We start from the raw sequence: 23292 nt of genomic DNA, 5'->3' as shown, positions 1-23292 counted from the left end.
TTTAGGTTAGGTTTTGTTGACACTGACAGTTCCACGTATTATTTATTATTGTGTATTTTTAAAAGTATTTTGCCTAAACTTATACCGGTGATTAAACAACAATTGCAAGCATTAACGTAGTCAGAACACAATAGAATAACGTAGGTGCTTGTTCACTTTAAAATTCCATTTAAATAATCATTTAGTCATTGTGATAGTGACTGATATAAGTGCAAAGACAAGAAATCACTATGGTAAGTGGCTTTAAGAACCAAATACTTGAATTTGTTGTTTTGGACTCTTTAATTTGAACCACCATGGGACAAACCTAATTTTTTTTATTTTCCAGGCTCAGGTGCATGAATTTAAAGTTGCTATGACCTGTGAAAGCTGTTCAGGCGCTGTAGAACGTGTTTTAAACAAACACAAAGGTGAGTATTTATTCTGTTTAAACAATACAAATGCAGTACAATAGGACTTTGTTTTCAGATAAAATTGAAAGTTTTGATGTGAATTTGAAAGAGCAGCAGGTAAAGGTCAAGTCGCAGTTGTCTGCAAATGAAATCCTGGAAATTATTAAGAAAACTGGCAAAAGCACTGAGCATATTTCCTCCTCTTAATCTGTGACTATCCTAAATTCCTGGCAACTAAATTGATATAATGTAACTTATATTTATTTGTTTTATTTAATAATATCTTGGATTAAGGTTTCACTTTGTTGTTGCTCCTTTAATAAATTGATGCATTTAAGTAGTTTTTCACGTTGTTTGTTCAATCGTAGCTTGCGGAGCGCTTCAAACTCTTCAGCGTGTTCGTTGCATTCTGTTTTGGGGTATAGAGGAATGTTGATTTTGTTTGGACCCTCTTCTTCATAGTCATTAATCTAGAAACAACATTAGAATGGTTTGGTTTGAGTTATAGAGCTCTTAATACCTCATCAAAAATGTCAGCATTGTCATCAACTGCTATTCTTCTTAAATAATACTGGTCTTCTCTAGGATGGTGGCGATGGAATAGTGCATTACTCAAGACGTTCCATAAAGATTCTATAGAATATTTATTTAAATATAGGCCGGTGTTTTAGTTAATTCAGACAACTTACTACTAGAATCATACACTTCACGTCCTTTATTACCCTAGAATGTAAGTTATTAATGTTTTAATGGTGTAGCTGAATAAGAAATACCTCAGGAATGATCAAATCCTGATCGTTCTTCTTCACTTTAATATTTTCCGCGGACTGTACTGGAATTTCTTTCATATACTGCTGAGAAGCTACAGTAAAAGGAAGAGTGTCAGGGGCAGTCTGCTGCCAGTAATAATCCTTCATCAGTGTAGGATGATCCTGATGAATCTTGTCCACTAACAAGTAGCACACCTTTACAACTCCATTTTAGCAGTTAGGCAGTCAAACTGTGTCTTGAAAATCACCTGAATGTGTCTGTCAATCATCCAAACCACCTCGAAATCATCATCGTCCTCGCCAAAAGGGTTGATCAGAGTTTCGGCCACTTTCAACCAACCCATGTAGAAGAAAAACTCCAAAACTGGCATGAAAGGGAAACTAAAAATAAGCCGGTCCACATACTTTTCTTCGGCTTCAATGAATTGATTGCCGATCACCGTTACCAGGAAGTAGCTGTAGACTGCTATAGTCACTACCTATTTAGAAGCAAATATTTTCTGGTTCTTCTCTTTTACTGGTAAAAGTTACATACTTGAGTGTACACTAGAGGTATGCTGATCCAGTCGTAAGCCAACATTTCACCGCATTTGGCCCTGAAAACATTTATTTCCGCCAGGATAGTTTTAACGGCAGAATTATCCCTGATGATGCCCTCGTGCCTAGCTCTAGTTGTGATATTAGCCGCCCAAGCTAAGGGCAACCAATTCTTTGAATAATTCGGGTACTCATTATCCAAATCTTCGATTATTTTCTTTTCTTGTCTAGTCAAAAGTCCTGCATCAACAAAGTGGTTCAAGGTGGGGAATCTCTTTTTTGCTTTGGGAGACATCATTGTTAAAGTCTGGGTGAAGGTAAGGCAAACGTAACGTACTATAGTTCGTCTCACGATTCTGGCTCTTTCATCCTGTTATATTGATATTTAGGTGAAGGGTGTAATGCAGTAGTTTTTTGAACAATCACAAGCTAGACTAGCAGTACCTGTCCTTTTATGTTGGCCCCTATAAGTAAAGCCAAATTGTCTGGTACTGGTATAGCCTGAAACTGACTCCACCATCTGGTGTACACAATATTGACGAAAAAACCCAGCACGAAACTCAAAGGTATCAAATTGGCGTTTCGAGCACAATAATTAACAATTTTCACAAAATACCTGCAAAATCACTATTCAACCTTTTGACACTCCAATTATACGACTTACGCTTTAGAGTACTCATCCATGGCGTACAAATAACTCATATTTAACAGATAGTAAACTCCTAAAAACAAAATCAAGTCGGCCCAAACAATTTTGTAAATACTGCCCCTCCATCTGAAATCTAGGTGTGTTCAAAATCGGGTAAACCCCCAGCTTAGACTATATCCTACCTTCGTAAAAGCCTAAGAAAACAACCCAGACTACTCGTGGTAACTTCACTTGTGTAGGTCACAGTCATATCGACTGGTTCTGGACTACAAACCAACGAAAATAGTACCGGTTATATGTTGCACATAATTATAGTATTTAGTTGGTATTTTTAGACTTCAGAATGTGACCTGTATACCTTGGAACACGTAACTTTCCCATGGAAGCCGATAAGATAATCGTTAAGCTGGAAAAGCTGTAAATTATCGAACTTTAGAATTTTTTTAATTCATCAGAAGGTTTACTTAAGGCAGGTTTTATAGTTTTGGATTACCTAACACTGACAATAGCTCCGCTGTTTTTGAATCCGTTTTGGCGCGTTGTCGTAAATTTAATTAACGCACCTTATTGATGGGTGCTATAAATTGATAAGATAAACCTTGCTAAAAGGTGGTAGTGTAAACCTAGTCATTGAGAGCAACGAAAAAATTTAATTAAAGTAATATTTAGTACACACTTAAACACAGGTCAGTAATAGAAAATTCTAATTAATCATTAGACGTAATGATTTTATCCAAAAATTTTGCGGCTTTCTCCTTGTCATCCTTAATCAAATCCAGTAATTTGAGTAAGTCTTCTTTCCGTTTATTCAGCCTTTCCTGGCGAAGATTGTTGAACTTTTCATCATCAGCAATATGCTCCCCATCTCCGTAGGTCTCCTCGTCGGCAAACAAGTTGTACTCACTCCAATCGTCTTCTTTGTCATCATCATCAGTTTGTAACGCTACTTTTCTTAAGGAACAGCCGGGATCTGAATTCCGTCTCTTTGAGAAAAAATTCTTAAATCTGTTGTTTGTACCTAAAATTTCAAGTTAATAACTTTTCTGGTAAATATGGGATGTTTTTACCGGTATTAAGTACCAGTCCTGGTTCCTGCAAGAAATGTTGTATTTTTACACTGAACCACCACAAAACAAAATCGTACCCCTAAATGCTCCAGGTCATCTTTGAAAATCAAATCCTGGTCGCCTGTAAGTAATCGTACTTTGTTGGTAGACTCAACAGGGTGTTCCCCCATGTATTTTTGCGAGGCCACAGTAAAAGGTAACTGGCTAGGAGCCACTTGGTCCCAATGATAGTCCTTAGTCAGCTTAGGGTGCTCTCGATGGATTTTGTCTACCAGCAAATAACCCACTTGCAGATGCCTGTCGATCATCCAAACCACCTCAAAATCATCATCGTCTTCACCAAAAGGGTTAATCAAACTTTCGGCCACCTTCAGCCACCCCATATAGAAGAAAAACTCTACGCAGGACATTAAGGGAAAACGGAATATAAACAGGTCACCCTCAACCTGTTCTTCCACAAACTGGGTACCAATCACGGTGAACAGAAAGTACAGGTAAACAGCTAAAGTTACCACCTAAGAGTTTAACGAAATTAAAACCCAAAAAGTTGTCACTAATGGGTAAAAAAACGTACTTGAGTGTATACTAAGGGAACGCAAATCCAGTCATAGTCCCATAAAGTCTTGCACTTTTCACGGAAATGATTGATTTGCTCTAGGATGTCTTTGAGCCCCAGCTCGTCTTTGATTATACCCTCAGATCGTGCTCGGGTTGTTACATTGGCCGCCCAAGCTAAAGGTAACCTGCAAAAAGCGCTTTCAGCAAATTGTCCAATAAAAACTATATTTTAAATGTAAATCATCTACCAGTATTTGGAAGCGTACGTGGGATACTCTTTGTCCAAACATTCCATAAACCGTTTTTCTTCAACGTTGAGTAGCCCGGCCTGGACGAAATGATGTAAAGTGGGAAAACGTTTTTTTACTTTGGGTGAAATCATAGTCAGGGTCAACGTAAAGGCCGTACACACGTACCGTACTATTGTTCTTCTAATTATTCGTGATTTTTCATCCTGAATTATTTATTTTTATTTAATAAAATTGTGCATTGTGGTTTAGCATGGGAGAGTACTTTTCCATGTATGCTGGCACCCACTAAAATGGCAATATTATCAGGCGAAGGGATTGAAGTGTACTGTCCCCACCATCTGGTATACACTACATTAACGTAGAACCCCAGAACAAAACTTAAAGGAATGGAGTTGCCGTATTTGGAAAAGTAAGTCACTATACTGATAAAGTGCCTGAAAATGTACATGGAGAATGAGTTGTAATAGATCTTGTGGAAATAACACACTTTCTGCCATTTTCCTCATCCAATCCATATAAGTACAGCAAATTTAAGGCGTAGTAGACGAAAAGGTACAGCAGTAAATCCACCCAAACAATTTTGTAGATACTGCCTTTCCACCTACAAAAACCTTACATTTTACTCATCAAAACTTTAAATTGCGTTTTTAATACCTTCCTAGCAATTTTAAGAAAATTCCTAAACCCTTGCTGGTGGTCACTTCACTAGAATAAGTCACAGTCATATCTTCTATAAGTTACTTTTTTAAACGTAAAACATGGTAGTTACAGCAGAATCACAATACAACTAATGCTTAAATACATAAATAAGTTTGCAGCAAAATCAGTGTAACCACGTTTAATCTTATCAATTCATTCATGGTTATGGTTCATGCTGTTGACTGATAAAAGAAAATTGATTGGACACTACTTTAAGATACAAACAATCAGTCTAAATAAAAGTTTTATTTTAAACAGTACAAAAGAAGATACACTGATGGTCTTACATTATCTTATACAGCAAAAAAAATGACATTCAGAAAGAAGTTAATAATTGACCTAAAATTTAAAAAATACTTTGTCAATCCTTTTTGACATCGTCTTCTTTAACATCCGTATGCTTTATGCTGGTGAACTGTATTAAAAAAATTAGTATTGAACAAGCTAACCCTTAAACCTCACTTACTTCATGAAGTTCATCATCACTACTATCACCTGAAGTGTGTATGGACACCCTTTTCAAATGGTGTGTGGATCCTGATTTACTAAACAGTCTTTGTACTAGATTTGGTCCTACCCAACCAAAAAAAAATTAGACAAGTTATAATATGCTGGAAATTAACTCACCGTGACTTCCTGGTCCTACAGGGTCCTTTAAAACATCAGCAAAGCTAGATAATAAAAGGTTATCTAAAATTAAGATAATTTTACCTCCAAGTTGCCCATATCCTCACTGATAATCAAGTCCTGATCGTTTTTCTGTACTGAAACGTTACACGTAGATTCTACCGGGTGTTCGTGCATGTACTTTTGCGACGCGATGGTGAAGGGCATTTGAGTGGGTGCCACTTGGTCCCAGTGCTGATCTCTCCTCAAGTCGGGGAAGCTGTTGTGGATCTTGTCCACCAGGAGGTAACCGACCTGCAGATGTCTGTCAATCATCCACACCACTTCGAAATCGTCGTCGTCTTCTCCGAAAGGATTGATCAAACTTTCGGCCACCTTAAGCCATCCCACATAAAAGAAAAACTGCACGCAAGCCATTAAAGGGAATCTGTAGATCAGTTGGCCGACTTCGCTTTGTTCTTCAATGAATTGAGTACCGATCATTGTGAACAAGAAGTAGAGGTAAACCGCTATAGTCACCACCTGTTTGGTAAAAAAATTAATTACTACTGGATGTTAGGGAGTTGGGTTTTAATCACCTGAGTGTACACTAAAGGTATGCAAATCCAGTCGTAGTCACGGAGACGCTTGCAATGATGTCGGAATTCGCAAATTTGCTCTAGGATATCTTTGTGCTCAAAATCGCTTTCGATTAAACCCTCTTCCTTAGCTTTTGTCGCTATGTTGATGGCCCAAGCTAAAGGCAACCTACATTATAATTAACTTGATTATCGATTGATTGAATCCAGTGACGAAATCGTACCAATACTTGGCAGAATAGGTGGGATAATCTTTCTCCAGGTGCTCCAGATATTTGCGCTCCTCATGGTTGATGAGTCCTGCCTGCACCAAGTGGTGGAATGTGGGAAATCTCTTCTTAACCTTGGGTGACATCATTGACAGAGTGAGGGTGAAGGCCAGACAAACGTAACGGATGATTGTGCGCCTCATCATTTTGGGTCTTTCCTCCTGATGATGATTTATTAATTGGTTTTACATAAAGAACATTAGTTTAGAACCTTTCCTGGAATGGCTGCTGCTACTAACATAGCAATATTGTCCGGATAGGGTATGCACAAGAACTGATTCCACCATCTAGCGTAAACCAAATTAACGAAGAATCCAAGCACAAAACTTAAAGGAATGGCGTTTCCATACTTGGAAAAATAGGACACTATACTGATAAAGTGCCTGAAATAATACTGTCAAATATTTCTACTACTAAATTTGAGATAATACAGTCACTTCTGTCTTTCTTCATTTAAACCATAAAGATAGAGGATGTTAAGAGCATAGTAGATAACTAAGTAGAGTAAGAGATCGGCCCAAATCATCTTGAAAATACTTCCTCTCCATCTAACCCGAAAATGATAAGTTAATAAATAAGAGATGGCAGCACACGTGACTTACCTTAGAAGTAACTTGAGGAATATTCCAAAAGTGGTACTGGTGGTCACTTCGTTGGAATAAGTCACCGTCATGATTGAATTTATGTATGTCCCGGACTGATTTTACATGTTTTCCCTCAATTCTAAGGAAGAATCGCGCTAAACAAAAAGTTGGCTATCACCCAATAATCAGCCGTAAAAGTTTCAAAAATAATTACTTATTGGTTTACATATAGGCTGGTACTGCGGTGTGGATCTTATCGAATACCATACTATAACATATCAAAAAATGATCAGTGGCGTACAAATAATAATTCAGACTATTGCACCTTGTGTATGTGGTTCCTTAAATCTGTAAGTACGTCTCTGATGACTGATGAGAGACTTCTGTATTTAGGTGATCTAATACCTGTTAATCCTTTGAGCAAACACGCAAAAATGTGTATTTACGATAAAATGGAATGACATAGAGTTAATCCGGCTCATAAATCCGACAGACTATTTCAATAGTATATAATGATGTAATATGACTCAATTGATAATATAACATAACGGTGCAACCCTGAAGTAAAAAAATCTAATGGTAAGTCCACATGTGCAGTATTTGCGTAAATTGCAGCACAGTTGGTAGTGCTGAGATTGACGCAAATACTGCCCATGTAGACAACAAATAACCCAATCACGTGATTGACATTATATTATGTAAGTTTTCTTCATGTTCTTCTTAATCACAATTGGCTTCTAAAAACCATTTAGTAAGTAAAATAACTTTTTAGTCGGTTGTGTTACACCATGTTGCTCATGCATTTCTTATTAAGAGGAATAAAGTTACATATAAAATAAGCTGCTTGATACAGTTTAAAATAGTTTATTGACTTATCTGTATATACAACAAAAGAATACTGGATATCACAATAGAAGAAGTAAGACTAAAAAATCAACAGTTTCGATGAGATGAGCGAAGAATGATTAATATTTACAATATGAAATCTTCACGTCGTTAATACTTGGAGTAACCTCCGGAACCCCCACCTAAACTGATTGATGAGGAGTATCCTCCGCCTTTTCCCAAGGATAATCCGGATGAGTAACCGCCTCCGTAAGACGAACCACCGTGCTCATCCCCTCCAATCGAAATGGAACCGCTGATGCCTTCGTGGCCGCCTCCAAAACTTCCTCCTCCATAACTGCTTCCTCCATAACTGCTTCCACCATAACTACCGCCTCCGTAACCGCCTCCAGACCCACCGCCAAATCCTCCACCAAATCCTCCAGATCCACCGCCTCCAGCACCACCACCACCACCTCCAACGTAGATAGGCTGAGCCACTGGAACTACAATAGTTTGAGGTACACGTACTGGAACAGGTTGTGGTACGGTAACTGGGTAGGGTTGGGGTACTTGTACTGCATAGGGTTGAGGTACTGGCACTCTAACGGCAGTGGGTACTGGTACTGGTACAGGTCTATTTACGGTGACCGGATAAGGACGTGGCACTTCGACGGGTTGGGGCACCGGAACCGAAACTGGGACTGGCCTTGAGATTGGAACCTGGACGGTTTGTGGTACTGGTACTGGAATTGGTCTGGTCACGGTGACTGGATAAGGCTGGGGAATGGGTACTGGTACTGTTCTTGTGATGGTGGAAATTGTGGCACCACCACCTCCACCGCCTCCACCCCCGCCTCCAGCTCCGCCTCCGAATCCTCCTCCGAATCCTCCTCCAAATCCACCGCTTCCACCTCCACCGAATCCTCCATGACCACCGTAGTCACCACCACCAAACGACGAGCCTCCTCCGTGACCTCCAAAGCTACTGAATGATATACTGCTGCCTCCGCCACTACTATGCCCTCCAAAGTCACTCAAGGAGAGACCACCTCCATGGGAACTACCTCCTCCATAACTGCCAATGTCACTGGAGAAAATTCCGCGTTTACCAGGTTGTTTTCCTGCTAACGATTTGCAGGATAGGGCTAGCAGCACTGCTGCTATCTGTATAAATCAAATGGAGAACCAGATTAGATAAATTTGATGCGAGACTTTAAATACGCATAACTCACCAGAAATGGCTTCATGTTTAATCTCAATACTGAGCCACAAACTTACTGAATACAACCCCATCAGCGAGGCGTGTTTATATACGGTAAACATGCGGGGGGAAAAGAGAGGGTAAAACCATACGCGATTGTACCCCAAAGCGCCCAAGTGACGCATCCGCTCTCTTCGTACCGTGGTACTAATACTTTCACCGGGTGCATCCTTGAGTACCCGCGAGCGGTACCATTCACAAGGATGCTGCGCCGGTACCACTGAGTCACATTAGGGCGCAAAATAGTTTAAGTGCGTGAATGGATCACGTTAATAATACGTTCAGATTTTTTGTGGTATTTCCTGATTGAAGACTCGTTCTTTTTGTTGTAATTGGATTGGAAACTATTTATTTACTTAATTACCTTCGTGAATCTATTTTCCGCCAGTCAAGTTAATCATATACCGTGTTAATGTATGGAATGATCAGCTTTCAATCAAAAAACAAGCAAATTGTTAATTTATGTTTTTCTTACTGTAATTAACGTTTTTGTTAAGGAATTCCACATTAATTACAAAATTGTTTAATATACTATAGAGCCTGCAATCTCATTCTTAATACATTCTATTATTATATACAGTATGTTTGGTTAAAGATGTTGTTTAACCACACTCGTAATAATTTGTAAAATTGTAATTTTCCTATTTTGCATTTTGAATTCAAAATGGTTGGCGGTTGGCGGGAAGTGGTTCCTTATTTGAATAGTTTTCAATCACAGCAACGGTTAATACAAGACAACTATATTTTACTTTTAAAAAATCCATCTCGACCGAAATTAGACAAAAATTGCAGCAATTTTGAGTAAAATAAATCAAGAAAACGCACCAACAATATGCCCTTTGATTAACGTCGTGACAATATCAAAGCTGACAAACCTCGGCCTACTCTGACTCAATCTCGATCACGTGAGGGTTGTTATACTTTTTCCTAAAACCTTCACGTGACCAGTGTGTCAAAACGTGATTCTCGAAGCAAAGTAGGCTGTGAATTTGGTGTGCGTGTTTTTAGCATGGCTTGGTTCTTCTAATTTAGTGTTTTTTGTGATGATTGCATTCGTTTTGTACGTTAAATAGTAGTCAAGAGTGTTGTGTGCGAACATTGAGTGTATAGGTCGAGTTGTATTTGTTTACAATATTTATTCTGGATTGTCTAGAACCCTGTCACCGGTGTAATCAGCGTTTGATGTTAATTTTTTTTACAGGTTATGACTAGTGATGTCTCAAAATCCCACCGGAGATCTCTTATTTATTGTAGCTGAGAACATTGAGAAGTGACCCTAAATTCCTCTAAGTACCTACCTAAATGAATCGTCAAAATGGCAGGTTAAGTGCAAGCTGGTGTATGTCTATCCTGCTCTATCAAATAACATCAAAGTAGTATGGCAATATCCTAGTTTTACAGGAAACTTGTCAATAGAACAGGCGGTTGACTGTGACAATTTACAGGGAATGTGCCATAGTCAAAACAATTTTGTATTGTAAAGGAGATATTTTAAGCCTGTAACTTTTTTGGAAATATTTTAAATTTGATTACATTAGTGATAAATCACAAATATTTCAACTTGCACTACTATTGGCGTTTCAAGATACTCCCTCTGGTGATCAGTTTCGAAAACAGTTTCGAATATTCCAGCTGTCATTTCTCCGTTTGTTTACATTGAAGTGACAGTGTCATATTATTTATAATGTTAGGTTAGAAACGTGTTGTTTCTTAATCTTAACTTGAAACACCAATAGCACATGTACTGATTATTGCCATACCCTGTAGATGTTTATTACATCTAATAAGCTTACAAACAAATTATGAAATAGTTAATACTGTACTATTTATTGCATATCATAGAAGTTGTTAAGTGTTGCTTAAATATTACTGGTTGTGTATAATTTACACCGTCCGTTCTACTTCAGTTATCATATCAGTGGGTTCCTTTGTGCTTTGTGATGGTTCGCAACGTAACGAAACTTGCTAAATGTTGCGTACCAGACATGTCACATGTATTTTACGTTCTACTTATACCTGTTCCTATTGTTGGTTAAGCCAGGCAATTAATTCGCTGAGAGAGAGTACAATAAATCAAACCCCGTAAAAGGCGAAAAAATGCGCCTCTTAAATTTTGGGGCATTGTTCGTTTTTTTGCCGCAATTAAGAACTTTCCTTCATTACTTAATAACAATATCAATCGGAATTCATTTTAAATGATTTTGAACGCTCGAAGAGCTGCGCGCAAGTTTATCTGTACTATTGAAGTGTACTTCCTGATAGATTCCGAAGCATATGCGGTGGATGTGAAAGCTTTAATTTGAAGATTTCAATTTTTTTTGAGTAATTACGACTTTCATTTTATCATGAGCGATCGGACCGCGCCTCCTGTTTTTGAGGGGACTTGACTTACTTTATTAAGAACGTTGAAACGTTTCCATTCCTTAGTAGATGGACAACTCGAATGGCGTTTCTACTACCTTAATGTGACGTAATACATGTGTGATTATTTTCCCAGAACGATCTAGATAGCAATTTAAATACTTTAGCCAGGAGCTGAAAAAAAAATGGAGTATAAGGCAGGAAATCGAACGTAAATTATCGGTTACAGAATCCCAGAGGGTGTCTGTATGGTTTTATTATGTTGTTGGAAATGATCGGTTCTGTTGTGTAAAGTTTACGTAATATAGGATCTGTTACACACTTCATTTAATTATATTTCGTAACACAAAGAGGTATGCTTATAATATTATTCTGGTAGAGAAAATTGCAATACTGCAAATCCAAATTTCAGTCAGTCAATGATAAGAAGAGAGAAACTATTGAAAGCCAGTTCTTTAGACAAAAATGAAACTTTACAAGTGATGTATTCTAGTTTGAAGCAAGGGAATTGAAAGAATGTGACGTCAACAACAGAAGTATGATTAACTGACATTTTGCATGTTCAAGACACACGTCACTAGTAAAGTTTTCCCATTCCTATGCATATATTCAATATCTGCAGTATTTGCATAAATCAAAGCTGCGGTTCGCAAATCTACCGATATTTTAATGTAAAATCGCAATTTTTGAGCAATCAGAGCGCCGTTAATTATTAACGATCTAGTTAGTCGAATATGTGCTGCAATCTTTTTTCCGTTTTTGTTTACTTTTTAATGTAATTGCAATGTAACTGGAATAAAAAAAAAGCTCGGTTCCGACCACTGATATTGTTATTAATTGCTACACAAGTGGAAATCCCTTGTTAACACACACGTGTGGCGTAATCGATCGCTTTTTACTGAAACAGATTGGAGAAGAAATGAAAGTACTTCCGATCCCTTTCACTCTCTTGCAGCCTGTCTAGTCATTTCATATTATAGACCGGAAAAAATTAACGCACGTCAACAAGAACAGTTTATTAGTATAAAAATAACAACAGGCACACTCAGTACAAAAATTAACATTATATACAAGGGGGTGGTGGCGATACTAGGGCTAGTGCTCTGAATCTCCGCCAATGGGTTGCCAACCCCCACTCTCGCCCGCGTAACTCTCCTCCAGGGCTTTGGACTCGTAGGGATTGTAACTCCCTCCACCGATGCCTTCTTCGTAGCCTTCGTTGGACGGGAGTTCGACTTGCTCCTGAACTCCGTATCCGCCCTCTAAAGCTTGATGGTGACCCTCCAGGCCGCCACCGCCACCTCCAAGACTCTCCAAACCTTCAGAGTGCGTGTGCACTTGGACGGGATAAGGTTTGGGTACTTCCACCGGGTAGGGTACTTTCTTTTCTACTATTTGGGTGACTGGTACTGGGACTTTGACGATTTTGGTCTCGTGAACGGGATAAGGTTTATCTATGTGAACTGGGTAGGGTTGAGGAATTGGGATTTTTACTGGATAAGGTTTAGGAATGGTGATTTTGCTCTCCTTGGTGATTTTAATCTCGTCACCGGGCACGTGATCTTTGGAGTACTCCCCCAGGTCTAAAAGGTCGTATTTGGGGTAGGTGATTTTGCCAAAAGTGAAAAGATCGGGGACTCCTTCGAGTTGCTGTTGGCCGGAGGAAGAGGATGATCCCCATTGGCTCGGTATCGCCTTTGCCGCCCCAAGGCAACAAATTGCCAAGACCGCACCCTTTAATCAATTGAATTTTTATTAGTGATGGATAGTCACAGGGTGTTCGATACTTACAAAATTGATCATGTCTGTGTTCTAGTAGATGTACTGACTATACTGACTGACCACATAATAGGAAACACTATTTATATTATACGGAACCAAAACCAGCGGACCTCGTTATTCTTTCCTGTTACCGTCCGAGAAATGTTACTTTCTTCCAAAGTTCACTGACGGCAAAAAGTTTTCGATACGTCATACTTGGGCCGTTCTCTGATATAATAACATTTAAAGAGAAGTGAACAATTATTTCAACACCAGTGGCGTCTCATCCAAACTGTACTGGAAACTACATGAAAACTTCCAAGCCCGAAAAGAATAAAGTTGAAATTTTTCAGAGAAACAAAAGCAAGTAGGGTAGTTCCAGGTTTGCTGGCTGTATATTTGGTAGTCCAGATTAAGAAATGGGGACGCCACTGTTATAGAACGCTGAATTTAATCTCATTCAAGTAAAAGTAGATTATTCATGTGTCGTTAATAAGTTGTTGGTACTACAATCGCTTTGGACGTAACCATTATCTAAACTAAAGTGAATCCATTCTTTTTTGCCACTTGGAGAGTTTACCAACCATTCTAGTTGTTTTTTAATTCAATTAACTTATTTGAGAGTAATTAGCCTAATTCCGATAGTATTCACTGTCAACAATCTCTTTTTTTCTAAATTAAATACAAATTATGAAAAAATAGAATGATCGTAAATCGTGATTGGTCATAAAAAAATTAGGCTGCTTGATAAAGTCTAGATTATGTCCGTTTGTCCCAACATTGGCTAAGTTGAGTTTAAGGACAGCTTAGATAGTTTAGACTGTGTTATTTTATACTTAATGTGTCATATTCAAACCCCATCTTAACTTAAGTTGTACAGAAAATCGACTTGGAAGTGTTGGGGAAACATTTAAATTGAATAATCTACTTGCGTGTATGGCGTGTTTCTTGTTCCTATCTAGCTAAAGTAATTTTGACAGAGATGACATATGTAACATCTAATAACGGGTGTTCAATAATTGTTATGGTCAGGTCGCCTATGGATGGCAATTGTCACAAAAAGCGTATGTCTTAGATAACGTTGCAAACAATTATATTATATGACAGCTGTCAATGCGCCGCGCCTGTTTGATTTCGAACTATATACGAACTTATCAACGGCCCTACGTTCATGCTAGAACCACAGCCAACTACGACAATAACAATTATTGAACACCCGTCACTAGAGATCTGTTGTAGAAAGTTGGGTTTATAAAGACAGTTCTTTTTCAAATTGGCAACATTGGCTTAACTAATTTTAAGCTTCTAAAGTTCACTTTTGTGTAATGTAATGGTGTAAAACCTAATTTAAGTTTTAGCTTAAAAGAAAAAACGAGTATAGAAAAATAGATTTATTTTGTACACACTTTAAAACACAACATGATGGTGGTGAAAATTTGATGGTGACGATTAAAATAATACTGATGAACTGTCAACAGTCGCCGTTTTTGATTTAGAAATGATGGCCGCCGTAGCTGCCCAGATCCAAACCGCCTCCCAAGCCGCCCTCGAAGCTGTCATGGCCCTTAATGTAGACTGGTACCTTTTTCTCGACAATCACTGGTACTTTAACTGGATAAGGTACCGGCTTGTGCACCGGGTAGGGTACTGGTTTTGATACCAGCACTGGATGAGGCACTGGGTATGGAACCTAACGCGACCATCCAAAACTCAATTACATCCACTCAAAGTTGTTCCAGTTGTCCGACTTACCTTGACTGGTACTTTAACTGGGTAGGGGACGGGCTTGTCGACTGGGTAGGGCACCAATTTTTCAACTGGTACTGGGTATGGTTTAGGTACCGGTACTGGATAAGGTTTGTCCACGGGCACGGTAATTTTAACGGGATATGGTACGGGAACCCTTTTCTCGATGTGAACGGGGTAGGGTTGAGGTACGGGCACCGGGACGGTTTTGGTGATGATGGTTTCGTGTCCACCGCCCAGACCGCCTCCTAATCCGCCGCCCAAGTCCAGTCCGCCACCCAAATCGTGACCGCCAAAGTCACCCAAATCGAACAGGCCACGTTTGGTTTGCTTTTTGTCTTTGGCTTCGGCCGCTTTCGGTTCCTCGGCTTTCTTCTCCTCAGCCGTGGCTAGGACTAAGAAAGCGCAGAACACGAAGGAGAGGTACTGTCAAAAGAAGGTGATTGTTTAGTAAAACTTTATGATATTGGGTCAAGTTGAATATTTTGCATCACTCTGTGTAATTAGTACATTTACACAGCTCTATTAAGCTAGAACTATTTCTATTATGAACCATACCATTTTAGTTAAGTAGGTTAATCTCAATTAATAATTTTTGGACAAAATGACACTAAAAGTAACTGTTCTGAACAAACAATAAGATCCCTTATGGTTCATAATAGGTACTATAATAAGAATGGTCAAAAATGTGTGTTACATTTTTAAAACTTTAAATAATTGAGAATACAAATCACTCAAACATTAAGTTAATCAATTTTTAGTAAAATCCAAAAAAAAAACAATCACACCGACCCTTTTTCAACATCAAGTCACCTATATGCACCACACTTACTTGAAACTTCATAATCGTATGCTAAGGAACCAAAAACAAACGACTGTTGCCTGATAGTACCCGACAGGCGACTTATATACACGGTACGCCCAAATTGCATCAAACACTCAACGGCCATATTGCTTTCTAGGCGGCCATAGCGGGATACGCTTGTGTGCAACCCCCCCGCGCCCCTTGCCATTTTATCTGTCGCAATCACACAGTATATAGGCTCGTTTTAATTGTACAATATACACGGAAAATAAAAGTTTCTTCGATTTTCGTCATGTGCACGAATTAAATCGCCCGCCCCTGATTATTTTGTTATTATAAGAATATTTTAATAATAATTATTGTCCCCGCCCTTCCAGGGGCAACTCGTGCCCTAAAGTTTCAAAGCAATTTAAATTAGTCCTAACCTGTGTCATCCTTGTTAAAGGCCGCATTTGTTTTCAAGCTTCATGGACCAATTGTCAAACTACGTCATTGTGACGTTAAATGGAGCCTGAAAACGAATGCAGCCAAAATTGTGCTTAAGTTAGCACTTAATCAAAATGGCTGATATTTTGACAGTTGAATAAACTGCCATCTACGCCCCTGTGGTTCATGCAACCGGGCTATTAACCGATCATGTAAGCGGTTAGCAAATGCATCGTTGCAGCTAATTAAATCGTGTTAGTAGTACCAAGTGCTGCCTGTTAATTACATATCCAGGAGGCTAAAAATTATCTCACATTCATTGGTTTGGTAGCACTAAAAGTGCCTGTTAAACTTAACCACCACTTTAACTAACCAGGCCTCAACCCCTTCGTTGCTTTTCGAGGCCATTTTGTGATAGTACCAGCCTGTACAATTATGCAATTTTTCGCATAGTTTTCCGTGGTCGTTGCCTAATCTGCTCGAAACAAAACCAACGTTGCCTAATTGGTTCAACCAACCGGTTATATTGTTTACTAAACAAATATAGAGGAACGACCGGCCTTGCTTAGCCGAAATGGTAGTTTCATTCACGTTTTCGCGTAGTACCACCATAAAGTACCAGCGCGGGGACACGCCTTGAAAACACCGATGGGCGACATTGACTTAGCACCATTTACTAGAGAGGGCAGCCTTGGGTTTTTTTAGTTGTTTGTTGTTGTCATTATTGCACCTCTGTAGGTTAGCTCAACAAAATAATGAAAAATTTTCAGTCAGGTACGTTTTTGTACACCTTGATTGGGCTTGTCAACTGGTACTGGATAAGGTTTGGGCACCGGAACCGGGTACGGTTTGTCCACTTTGACCGGAACGGTGACTTTGTATGGGACCGGAACGTTTTTATACACTTTAACTGGTACCGGAACCGGATGCGGAACGGCGATTTCTTTGTGCAGGGTGATATGAGTGATTCGACCTTCATCCTGTCCTCCACCACCTCCACTGCCCCCAGAAAATCCACCTGATAAACCACCATGTCCTCCGGACGATTAGAAACTTCCCAAGTCAATCAGATCGTGACCTCCACCTCCTCCACTCAAGGATAATCCACCTTCATGACCTCCAAAATCTCCTAAAATAGTTAAACTTTTACACTACCGTGTCCCGTATTGGTAATTTATTCTTGACAAATGGTGAATGAATTTATCACACATTTTGAACATTCTTAATAAACATTTAAATGCTTTAGCAGATTGCCTTTTAATAAACTTGTTAATTTATCTGGAAGGTTTTTTTTTGGCCTTGGGTTTTTTTAGTGGTTTGTTGTTGTCATTATTGCACCTCTGTAGATTAGCTCAACAAAATAATGAAAAATGTTCAGTTAGTTTGGTCGATATGGTAAAATAAGTTCTTCTCGTTTTAATGGCTTTTATTTTTCTTAGCTAACGATCCTGCACGATTTATTTGTTTACAAAACTATCGACATTAAACACGTAATGGTCGTAATACGACCTTTAATTGACGATTAAAATCATAGGCAAAAACCGCTTATGTAAAACGTTAATGAGTTGTTCGAACTGGGAAAACGCCTAGATCGATCGAAATCTTCCCACGCCGATTTGGCAACGTTCAATTTAACAGTTGGTACACAATGGCGTCTCTTTAAACTATGTCGGCCATTTTGAAATTTGCATAAATAACATTGCTAATTGCCTTACGTAATGTGTCTCATATGGTTAGGTCGATAATGGAACTCATTCCTAGTCTGGATTAATTAATACGTTTATTAATTGAAGAAATTTTAAATTAAAGCATCCGACTTAATCCAAAAATAGCATCCTCACTGCATTCTCCACCCAGCGGACTTAAATTCTGGCAAAAAGCCTCTTTGTCAGAATCAACAACATTCCCAAAAGAAATCTTTTTCAAACCATGCATCATCCGCATCAAATCTTTGGGTTTCACTTTGCTATCTCTCAGTACAGTCCAATCCACTCCCAAATCTTTCAAGTGCATTCTCTGACTGCTCAACATCTCCATTTGAAATCCCTCCAGCTTGTTTCCGTACAACCCCAATTGCTGTAGAGCAATTAGAGGATTAAAAACAAACTCGCCCAGTTTCGCAATGTCATTATAAGTTAAATCCAACTTCTTCAGGTGTTTTAGGCTGGAAAAAGCGTCTTCTTCGATGCATTCGATGTGATTGTCATTGAGCACCAGTTCTCTCAGTTTTTCCATGTTGTGAAACCAGCGTCGAGTGACGCAAGGTTCAGTAAAATTGGCATCAGAAATGTGGAGCAGTTGCAGATTTTTGAGTTTTGCTAACTGCAACGGATCGAGCAGTAAATTTGTATTCTTTAGCAGTTTTAGCTCCCTAAGATTAGGAAACTTCACCAGCAGATCCTTGTCAGGTGCTTGAAAATGTGAGTTTAGGGCGTAGAGGGTTGTAATGGAAGTGAAACTTCCATTGATGCGCGTTACATTCGATTTCCATAATGTTAGAGTGCTGAGCTGGAATTTTGAAATTTTTATTATCTAGGCAGGTGAGTATGCTCTGCAACTTACCTGGGGGAAATCCCTGAAGGTGCCCTGACCAATAGTGCCATAGCAATTGTCCAGAATCATGTAGTTTACTAAATTTTTCTTTAAGTCAGCCACCTTAATTGGCTCATCGGATGTAAGTTGTAGTCCGGTAAATAACTTCATCGAGATCATATTGGTGAAAGGTTTTGCGGTTTTTACGGACACGAGCAGCAAAACTACGAACACCCGGAACCTTTAAAAGTGTAAATAGTTGTAAATTAAGAAAAACAGGCAAACAAATTGCATTATTGCCATATAGAGGACAGCTTTTGTGATGTCATCAGAAAGTAGTTTGATTTTGCATTTACTTCTACACAGGTGATGAAACAATGTTGCCACAAACTCGAAAATGAATCAAATTTTGATTAAGCGGTGTGTTATGGAATTTACTATTGAATTCTTGTTCAGATTAGTAATAATAACGTAAAACTTACAACATATTAGCTTTGGCACGCACACAATTTATAGTAAATGAGAAAGCATTTGATAATTCTAATTTGTTGTTTACACGATGACCCTTTATCGCTATAATGTCCGCCATTGCTTATCGCAGTGCTTTTGTACTGGGTGATTAAAAATTCTGTGCTAGTATAAAATAACATAATAATGTATTTAAATGTACATTAAACAAACAAACAAACAAACAAAAAAAAACATTCAGTCCCCTACTAAAATCTACCATCCGTGTACTCCATGACCGTAGTGTCCACTGTCAATAATGACGGGATAAGGCACCTTATTTTCAATAACTACCGGGTAGGACTCCTTGACTACCTTCAAGTTTTCTATTTCCACTGGATAGGGTTTGGGTACCGGGTATGGTACTTTAACGGCGTATGGAACGTGTATGGGCACTTTAACGGGTACCTGCACCGTCCTGGTTACTGGCACTTGGACGGTTTTGGTTACTTGGACCGGATATGGTTTCGGTACCTCAACGGGGTATGGTTTTGGTACCGTCACTTTTACAGGAACCTGTAATAATATCAGTTGGCTGGTTTTTTTTTACCAATCACAAACATATACTGGTGTGGTAAATCCAAAAGCGACCATAGGAAAACCGTGTAACGGACAGAGAAACGTAGGTAATTGCATGCGCGGGAGAAAGACAGAAAACGAAAAAAATATCAAGTAGGCCATATTTGTAGCGCGCTGTTGCCAAACGCCGTAAGTAAGTTTGTCGAGGGTATTGAATACTTACGCCGTTTGGCAACAGCACGCTAAAAATATGGCCTACTTGATATTTTTTTCGTTTTCTGTCTTTGTCCCACGCATGCAATTATCTACGTTTCTCTGTCAGTTACATGGTTTTCCTATGGTCGGTTTTGGATTTACCACACCTGTATAGACTAGATAATATTTGGTAATTTGACTTACTTTGATTTTGATGGGGACGTGTTTGACAACGGGATACGGCTTGGGTATGTACACCGGGTAGGGTTTGGGAACGGTGATGGTTTTTATGTCGTGAAATCCTCGTTTCGATCTCTGATGAGGTTCATCAGCATCGAATTGGCCGAGGACTACGGCCGCAAGCGACAACACTATCTGTATTTAAGTTTTTTGTTCAAATTATTAACGTTTCTTCCTGATGATGTCGTGACTACTTACAAAAACCTTCATTGTTCTTCAGATGGAATCCCCACGTACACTGGATCCTGATTAACTGGGAATTTCCTTTTATACGGTTGGGGGATCTTATTTTTGGATCAAATTCTGCTTGGATGAAGAATTAATCACGGAACTAGGTCTGTCTATAGATTTCCGGAGATTGTGTTCGACCCCAAGAGGGGGGAGGAGGAGTTTTGGTGTTAATTCCTTCACCTTTCATCTACGCTCATTTCCTGTTTCATAATTTAACGAAACCAAACGCGAAAACTCTCACGTCAATTTTTTTGATATTTTTATTGGTTTAAAAGCGAAAGATCTAGTAAATTAAAAGAAGTGACAATTATAAGTCTAACAAAAAACTGGACGCGTAATTTGTATTCAAATCAAATTCAATTCACTCGTTACGTAAGAACGGTACCACGAGTAGTCGTACTTTCTTTGGAATGTGGTACGAAGCAAAGTGGGCTGGTGATAGTAATCAAGTTTTAGGTTACTGCTCTTCTAGTTTTTTTGGTTGTTTGTTTGTTTAGATTAACAGATCACTGTCCTTCTCTTTTGCCCATTATATAAAATGTTCTTTCTGCTGGTATCGTTTCAGTATCTTGTCAAACTTGCTGCTGAAATAGCTGAATGAATTTGTTGTTACAGTAAAGAGAATGAAATAGTGTTTTTGTACATTATATCAACAATTATTCACGATTGGATAAAACACCAAAAAAAAAGTGAAAATTTTTGTTAACCCTCACAAATTTTGCAAATTACCCTTAATACGATATTTTAATTATTTCTTTTTATATCACATAAAGTTAATATATTTCTTTATTGGCTATGGAGGTACAAAAGTAATTTTAATAATAATTTAATTTAGTTAGCATTTAATGGTTTATTCTTGCATTAATTGTAGGTTATTAGACATTTACTATACATCACAGATAGCCAACAAAATGGACTTTCCAAAAGTATGACATGTTGAACCGTTTGGTCTCTAGAGGGCGCCAAAGTTGACTAAATTGTTTCCAACAAACTGGTAATTTTGATATATTTTTCAAAATTTAACTTTTTCCTTCTTTCAGTTTCAAGTTGATTTAGCAGGTTTAGAAGGTTAGATAAAATTAATATTAGAAACCTTGTAACTGTCTTTGATTTGTACAATTATGTTAGGCTCTTTTAAAAATGTAAAAATTGTTACTATTTTAAAATTTGCTTTAAGAGTGACAGAAAACTAACTTATTATTATTTTTCTTAAATTACCTCCTCGTTAAGTTATCGATTTTGCAAGGTGTGGTCAATATAAAAGTCAGTAAAATAAAAGTAAATTTTCTATTTTTCAACATTTTAATTAAGTACAAAACTAAAAAATATAAAACAATATTTACACAACTTCTGTAAAACACTCCTTGAAACAATACTTCAAGGCTATTTTACCAAGTATTAGTGATGTCCGAAACCTCCAAAGTCTCCTCCATCGTGTCCTCCAAAGTCACTTCCTGAACTGAAGGAGATATGTTCATCACCCCCTCCGAAACCGCCTTCATCACCGTGTCCGCCTGGAAAGTTTTACGTCTAGAAATTGTTTATTAAAAAGCATAAATTTGTTATCTTACCGACTAAAACTGGTACCAATTTCTTGACAAAGTTATATTCGGGTACGTGGACTGGAACTGGTTTATGCACTGGAACCGGGAAAGGTTTTGGTACTTTGACGGGGATTTTCACGGGTACGGCGACCTTGTAGGGCACTTTCACCGGATAGGGTACGTTTTTGTACACCTTGACTGGATAGGGCTTGTCAACTGGTACTGGATAAGGTTTGGGCACCGGAACCGGGTACGGTTTGTCCACTTTGACCGGAACGGTGACTTTGTATGGGACCGGAACGTTTTTATACACTTTAACTGGTACCGGAACCGGATGCGGAACGGCGATTTCTTTGTGCAGGGTGATATGAGTGATTCGACCTTCATCCTGTCCTCCACCACCTCCACTGCCCCCAGAAAATCCACCTGATAAACCACCATGTCCTCCGGACGATTCGAAACTTCCCAAGTCAATCAGATCGTGACCTCCACCTCCTCCACTAAGGGATAGTCCACCTCCATGACCTCCAAAATCTCCTAAAATAGTTAAACTTTTACACTACCGTGTACCGTATTGGTAATTTATTCTTGACAAATGGTGAATGAATTTAACCCACATTTTGAACAAACTTTTACACTACCGTGTACCGTATTGGTAATTTATTCTTGACAAATGGTGAATGACTTTAACACACATTTTGAACATTCTTAATAAACATTTAAATGCTTTAGCAGATTGCCTTTTAATAAACTTGTTAATTTATCTGGAAGGTTTTTTTTGTTTCATTTGTAATTAAATAATTAAAAACGAATTACAACTGTTTGCTGTAATTCACAGGCTGCTAACGCCATCTATCAAGTTGTGTCTGAACATACTATACACTTACAGGCGGGTGATTTAAACAGACGCTTGTTATTAAATTATTAAAGCAAACTTACCACCTCCATGGCTTCCAAAATCTCCAATATCAAACAGTCCTCTTTTGCGTTTGGTTTGGGTGTCGTTTTTGCCTCCCCCTAGGACTGAGGTAGCCAGTAGCACGGTGCAGACCTGCTCACAACGTTTTTGTTATTAAATGTATCATCAGAGTTTAGTGAAACTTACCAGGACTTTCATGGTGCGTGTTTGTTCTGATGATGACGGGAACGGAGAGTGTGTAGCTTTATTGATGTTCGGGTGGTTTTTATATGTACAAGAAACCGAGCAATTGTAGGCTCCCCCAGGTGATTCCGGGTCTGCGATTGGTGCAGTACTTTCTCCCCCTGGCGCTTCTGCTATTACGTGACTGTTTGGCATTTCTTTGAATCTAAAGCAAAGTGCGTATATGATTTGGTGTAAGTATAGTAACAGTAAT

The 23292-nt window shown here is 38.6% G+C and overlaps 7 protein-coding genes across 9 annotated transcripts; 1 reads left to right on the top strand and 6 right to left on the bottom strand.

Moving 5' to 3' along the window:
• The first annotated feature begins 44 nt into the window (after positions 1–44).
• Positions 45–734, top strand: Atox1 (Antioxidant 1 copper chaperone). The gene is made up of 3 exons (XM_081988806.1): positions 45–233; positions 329–410; positions 469–734. Exons 1-3 carry the CDS (start codon positions 231–233, stop codon positions 597–599), a joined length of 216 nt encoding a protein of 71 aa, XP_081844932.1. The 5' UTR covers positions 45–230; the 3' UTR covers positions 600–734.
• LOC145735077 (bestrophin-2a-like) lies at positions 406–2875 on the bottom strand. 2 transcript variants are annotated; one of them, XM_081988796.1, is made up of 10 exons: positions 2707–2875; positions 2531–2614; positions 2364–2474; positions 2144–2315; positions 1698–2069; positions 1411–1641; positions 1166–1357; positions 1082–1115; positions 913–1025; positions 406–862 (listed from the first exon to the last, which is right to left on the bottom strand). In XM_081988796.1, the coding sequence occupies exons 1-10, from the start codon at positions 2727–2729 to the stop codon at positions 662–664; spliced, it is 1533 nt and encodes a 510-aa protein (XP_081844922.1). In that variant the 5' UTR covers positions 2730–2875; the 3' UTR covers positions 406–661. The 2 variants fall into 2 exon arrangements, with proteins under 2 accessions (XP_081844922.1, XP_081844923.1); XM_081988797.1 differs by having other exon boundaries at positions 2364–2481; positions 2531–2823.
• A 103-nt stretch (positions 2876–2978) lies between these two features.
• LOC145735078 (bestrophin-4-like) lies at positions 2979–5099 on the bottom strand. The gene is made up of 8 exons (XM_081988798.1): positions 4879–5099; positions 4712–4825; positions 4487–4658; positions 4222–4427; positions 3990–4158; positions 3493–3930; positions 3416–3440; positions 2979–3366 (listed from the first exon to the last, which is right to left on the bottom strand). Exons 1-8 carry the CDS (start codon positions 4947–4949, stop codon positions 3056–3058), a joined length of 1506 nt encoding a protein of 501 aa, XP_081844924.1. The 5' UTR covers positions 4950–5099; the 3' UTR covers positions 2979–3055.
• Positions 5100–5154: 55 nt separating this feature from the next.
• Positions 5155–7220, bottom strand: LOC145735081 (bestrophin-2-like). The gene is made up of 9 exons (XM_081988802.1): positions 7000–7220; positions 6835–6945; positions 6609–6780; positions 6353–6558; positions 6129–6297; positions 5635–6072; positions 5551–5575; positions 5390–5496; positions 5155–5338 (listed from the first exon to the last, which is right to left on the bottom strand). The coding sequence occupies exons 1-9, from the start codon at positions 7068–7070 to the stop codon at positions 5285–5287; spliced, it is 1353 nt and encodes a 450-aa protein (XP_081844928.1). The 5' UTR covers positions 7071–7220; the 3' UTR covers positions 5155–5284.
• Positions 7221–7829: 609 nt separating this feature from the next.
• Positions 7830–13379, bottom strand: LOC145736111 (uncharacterized). Its single transcript, XM_081990362.1, has 5 exons — positions 13223–13379; positions 12528–13165; positions 9173–9276; positions 9042–9070; positions 7830–8973 (listed from the first exon to the last, which is right to left on the bottom strand). The coding sequence occupies exons 1-5, from the start codon at positions 13232–13234 to the stop codon at positions 7978–7980; spliced, it is 1779 nt and encodes a 592-aa protein (XP_081846488.1). The 5' UTR covers positions 13235–13379; the 3' UTR covers positions 7830–7977.
• Positions 13380–14568: 1189 nt separating this feature from the next.
• On the bottom strand, positions 14569–23242 carry LOC145736110 (uncharacterized). Its single transcript, XM_081990361.1, has 9 exons — positions 23043–23242; positions 22877–22988; positions 21965–22474; positions 21798–21907; positions 20127–20297; positions 19429–19724; positions 16958–17168; positions 14945–15364; positions 14569–14882 (listed from the first exon to the last, which is right to left on the bottom strand). The coding sequence occupies exons 1-9, from the start codon at positions 23232–23234 to the stop codon at positions 14685–14687; spliced, it is 2220 nt and encodes a 739-aa protein (XP_081846487.1). The 5' UTR covers positions 23235–23242; the 3' UTR covers positions 14569–14684.
• On the bottom strand, positions 17931–19396 carry LOC145735114 (uncharacterized). Of its 2 annotated transcripts, none has more exons than XM_081988862.1 (3): positions 19184–19396; positions 18732–18942; positions 17931–18677 (listed from the first exon to the last, which is right to left on the bottom strand). In XM_081988862.1, the coding sequence occupies exons 1-3, from the start codon at positions 19288–19290 to the stop codon at positions 17973–17975; spliced, it is 1023 nt and encodes a 340-aa protein (XP_081844988.1). In that variant the 5' UTR covers positions 19291–19396; the 3' UTR covers positions 17931–17972. The 2 variants fall into 2 exon arrangements, with proteins under 2 accessions (XP_081844988.1, XP_081844989.1); XM_081988863.1 differs by lacking the exon at positions 19184–19396 and adding an exon at positions 19002–19158.
• Positions 23243–23292: the final 50 nt, after the last annotated feature.

The sequence above is a fragment of the Ips typographus genome, linkage group LG11 (assembly GCF_016097725.1).
Source record: "Ips typographus isolate SLU linkage group LG11, UJ_Ityp_2.0, whole genome shotgun sequence".
Lineage (NCBI taxonomy): Eukaryota > Metazoa > Arthropoda > Insecta > Coleoptera > Curculionidae > Ips > Ips typographus.
The sequence above is the reverse complement of the archived record's forward strand: the minus strand, read 5'-3'. Positions and strand labels throughout refer to the sequence as shown.

Excerpts from the sequence above, each read along its gene's own strand:
- Atox1 (XM_081988806.1), top strand. Across the intron at positions 411-468 it reads TGTTTTAAACAAACACAAAG|ATAAAATTGAAAGTTTTGAT; the intron begins GTGAGTATTTAT and ends CTTTGTTTTCAG.
- LOC145735077 (XM_081988796.1), bottom strand. The coding sequence starts at position 2,729 with ATGGGAAAGTTACGTGTTCCAAG. Across the intron at positions 1,642-1,697 it reads TACCTCTAGTGTACACTCAA|GTAGTGACTATAGCAGTCTA; the intron begins GTATGTAACTTT and ends GCTTCTAAATAG. Across the intron at positions 1,026-1,081 it reads TGAAGTGTATGATTCTAGTA|AATCTTTATGGAACGTCTTG; the intron begins GTAAGTTGTCTG and ends AATATTCTATAG.
- LOC145735078 (XM_081988798.1), bottom strand. The coding sequence starts at position 4,949 with ATGACTGTGACTTATTCTAGTGAAGTGACCACCAGCAAGGGTTTAGGA. Across the intron at positions 4,659-4,711 it reads GATGAGGAAAATGGCAGAAA|GCACTTTATCAGTATAGTGA; the intron begins GTGTGTTATTTC and ends GTACATTTTCAG. Across the intron at positions 3,441-3,492 it reads ATGACCTGGAGCATTTAGGG|GAACCAGGACTGGTACTTAA; the intron begins GTACGATTTTGT and ends CATTTCTTGCAG.
- LOC145735081 (XM_081988802.1), bottom strand. The coding sequence starts at position 7,070 with ATGACGGTGACTTATTCCAACGAAGTGACCACCAGTACCACTTTTGGA. Across the intron at positions 6,946-6,999 it reads TTCCTCAAGTTACTTCTAAG|ATGGAGAGGAAGTATTTTCA; the intron begins GTAAGTCACGTG and ends TTTTCGGGTTAG. Across the intron at positions 5,576-5,634 it reads AGGATATGGGCAACTTGGAG|GACCCTGTAGGACCAGGAAG; the intron begins GTAAAATTATCT and ends GATGTTTTAAAG.
- LOC145736111 (XM_081990362.1), bottom strand. Across the intron at positions 9,277-12,527 it reads GGCGGAGATTCAGAGCACTA|CATCCTTGTGAATGGTACCG; the intron begins GCCCTAGTATCG and ends GTACCGGCGCAG. Across the intron at positions 8,974-9,041 it reads TAAACATGAAGCCATTTCTG|ATAGCAGCAGTGCTGCTAGC; the intron begins GTGAGTTATGCG and ends TGATTTATACAG.
- LOC145735114 (XM_081988862.1), bottom strand. The coding sequence starts at position 19,290 with ATGGCGGACATTATAGCGATAAAGGGTCATCGTGTAAACAACAAATTA. Across the intron at positions 18,943-19,183 it reads CGTGCCAAAGCTAATATGTT|GTTCCGGGTGTTCGTAGTTT; the intron begins GTAAGTTTTACG and ends ACACTTTTAAAG. Across the intron at positions 18,678-18,731 it reads CCTTCAGGGATTTCCCCCAG|CTCAGCACTCTAACATTATG; the intron begins GTAAGTTGCAGA and ends TCAAAATTCCAG.
- LOC145736110 (XM_081990361.1), bottom strand. The coding sequence starts at position 23,234 with ATGCCAAACAGTCACGTAATAGCAGAAGCGCCAGGGGGAGAAAGTACT. Across the intron at positions 21,908-21,964 it reads ATTGGTACCAGTTTTAGTCG|GCGGACACGGTGATGAAGGC; the intron begins GTAAGATAACAA and ends AAAACTTTCCAG. Across the intron at positions 19,725-20,126 it reads ACGTCCCCATCAAAATCAAA|GTTCCTGTAAAAGTGACGGT; the intron begins GTAAGTCAAATT and ends ATATTATTACAG.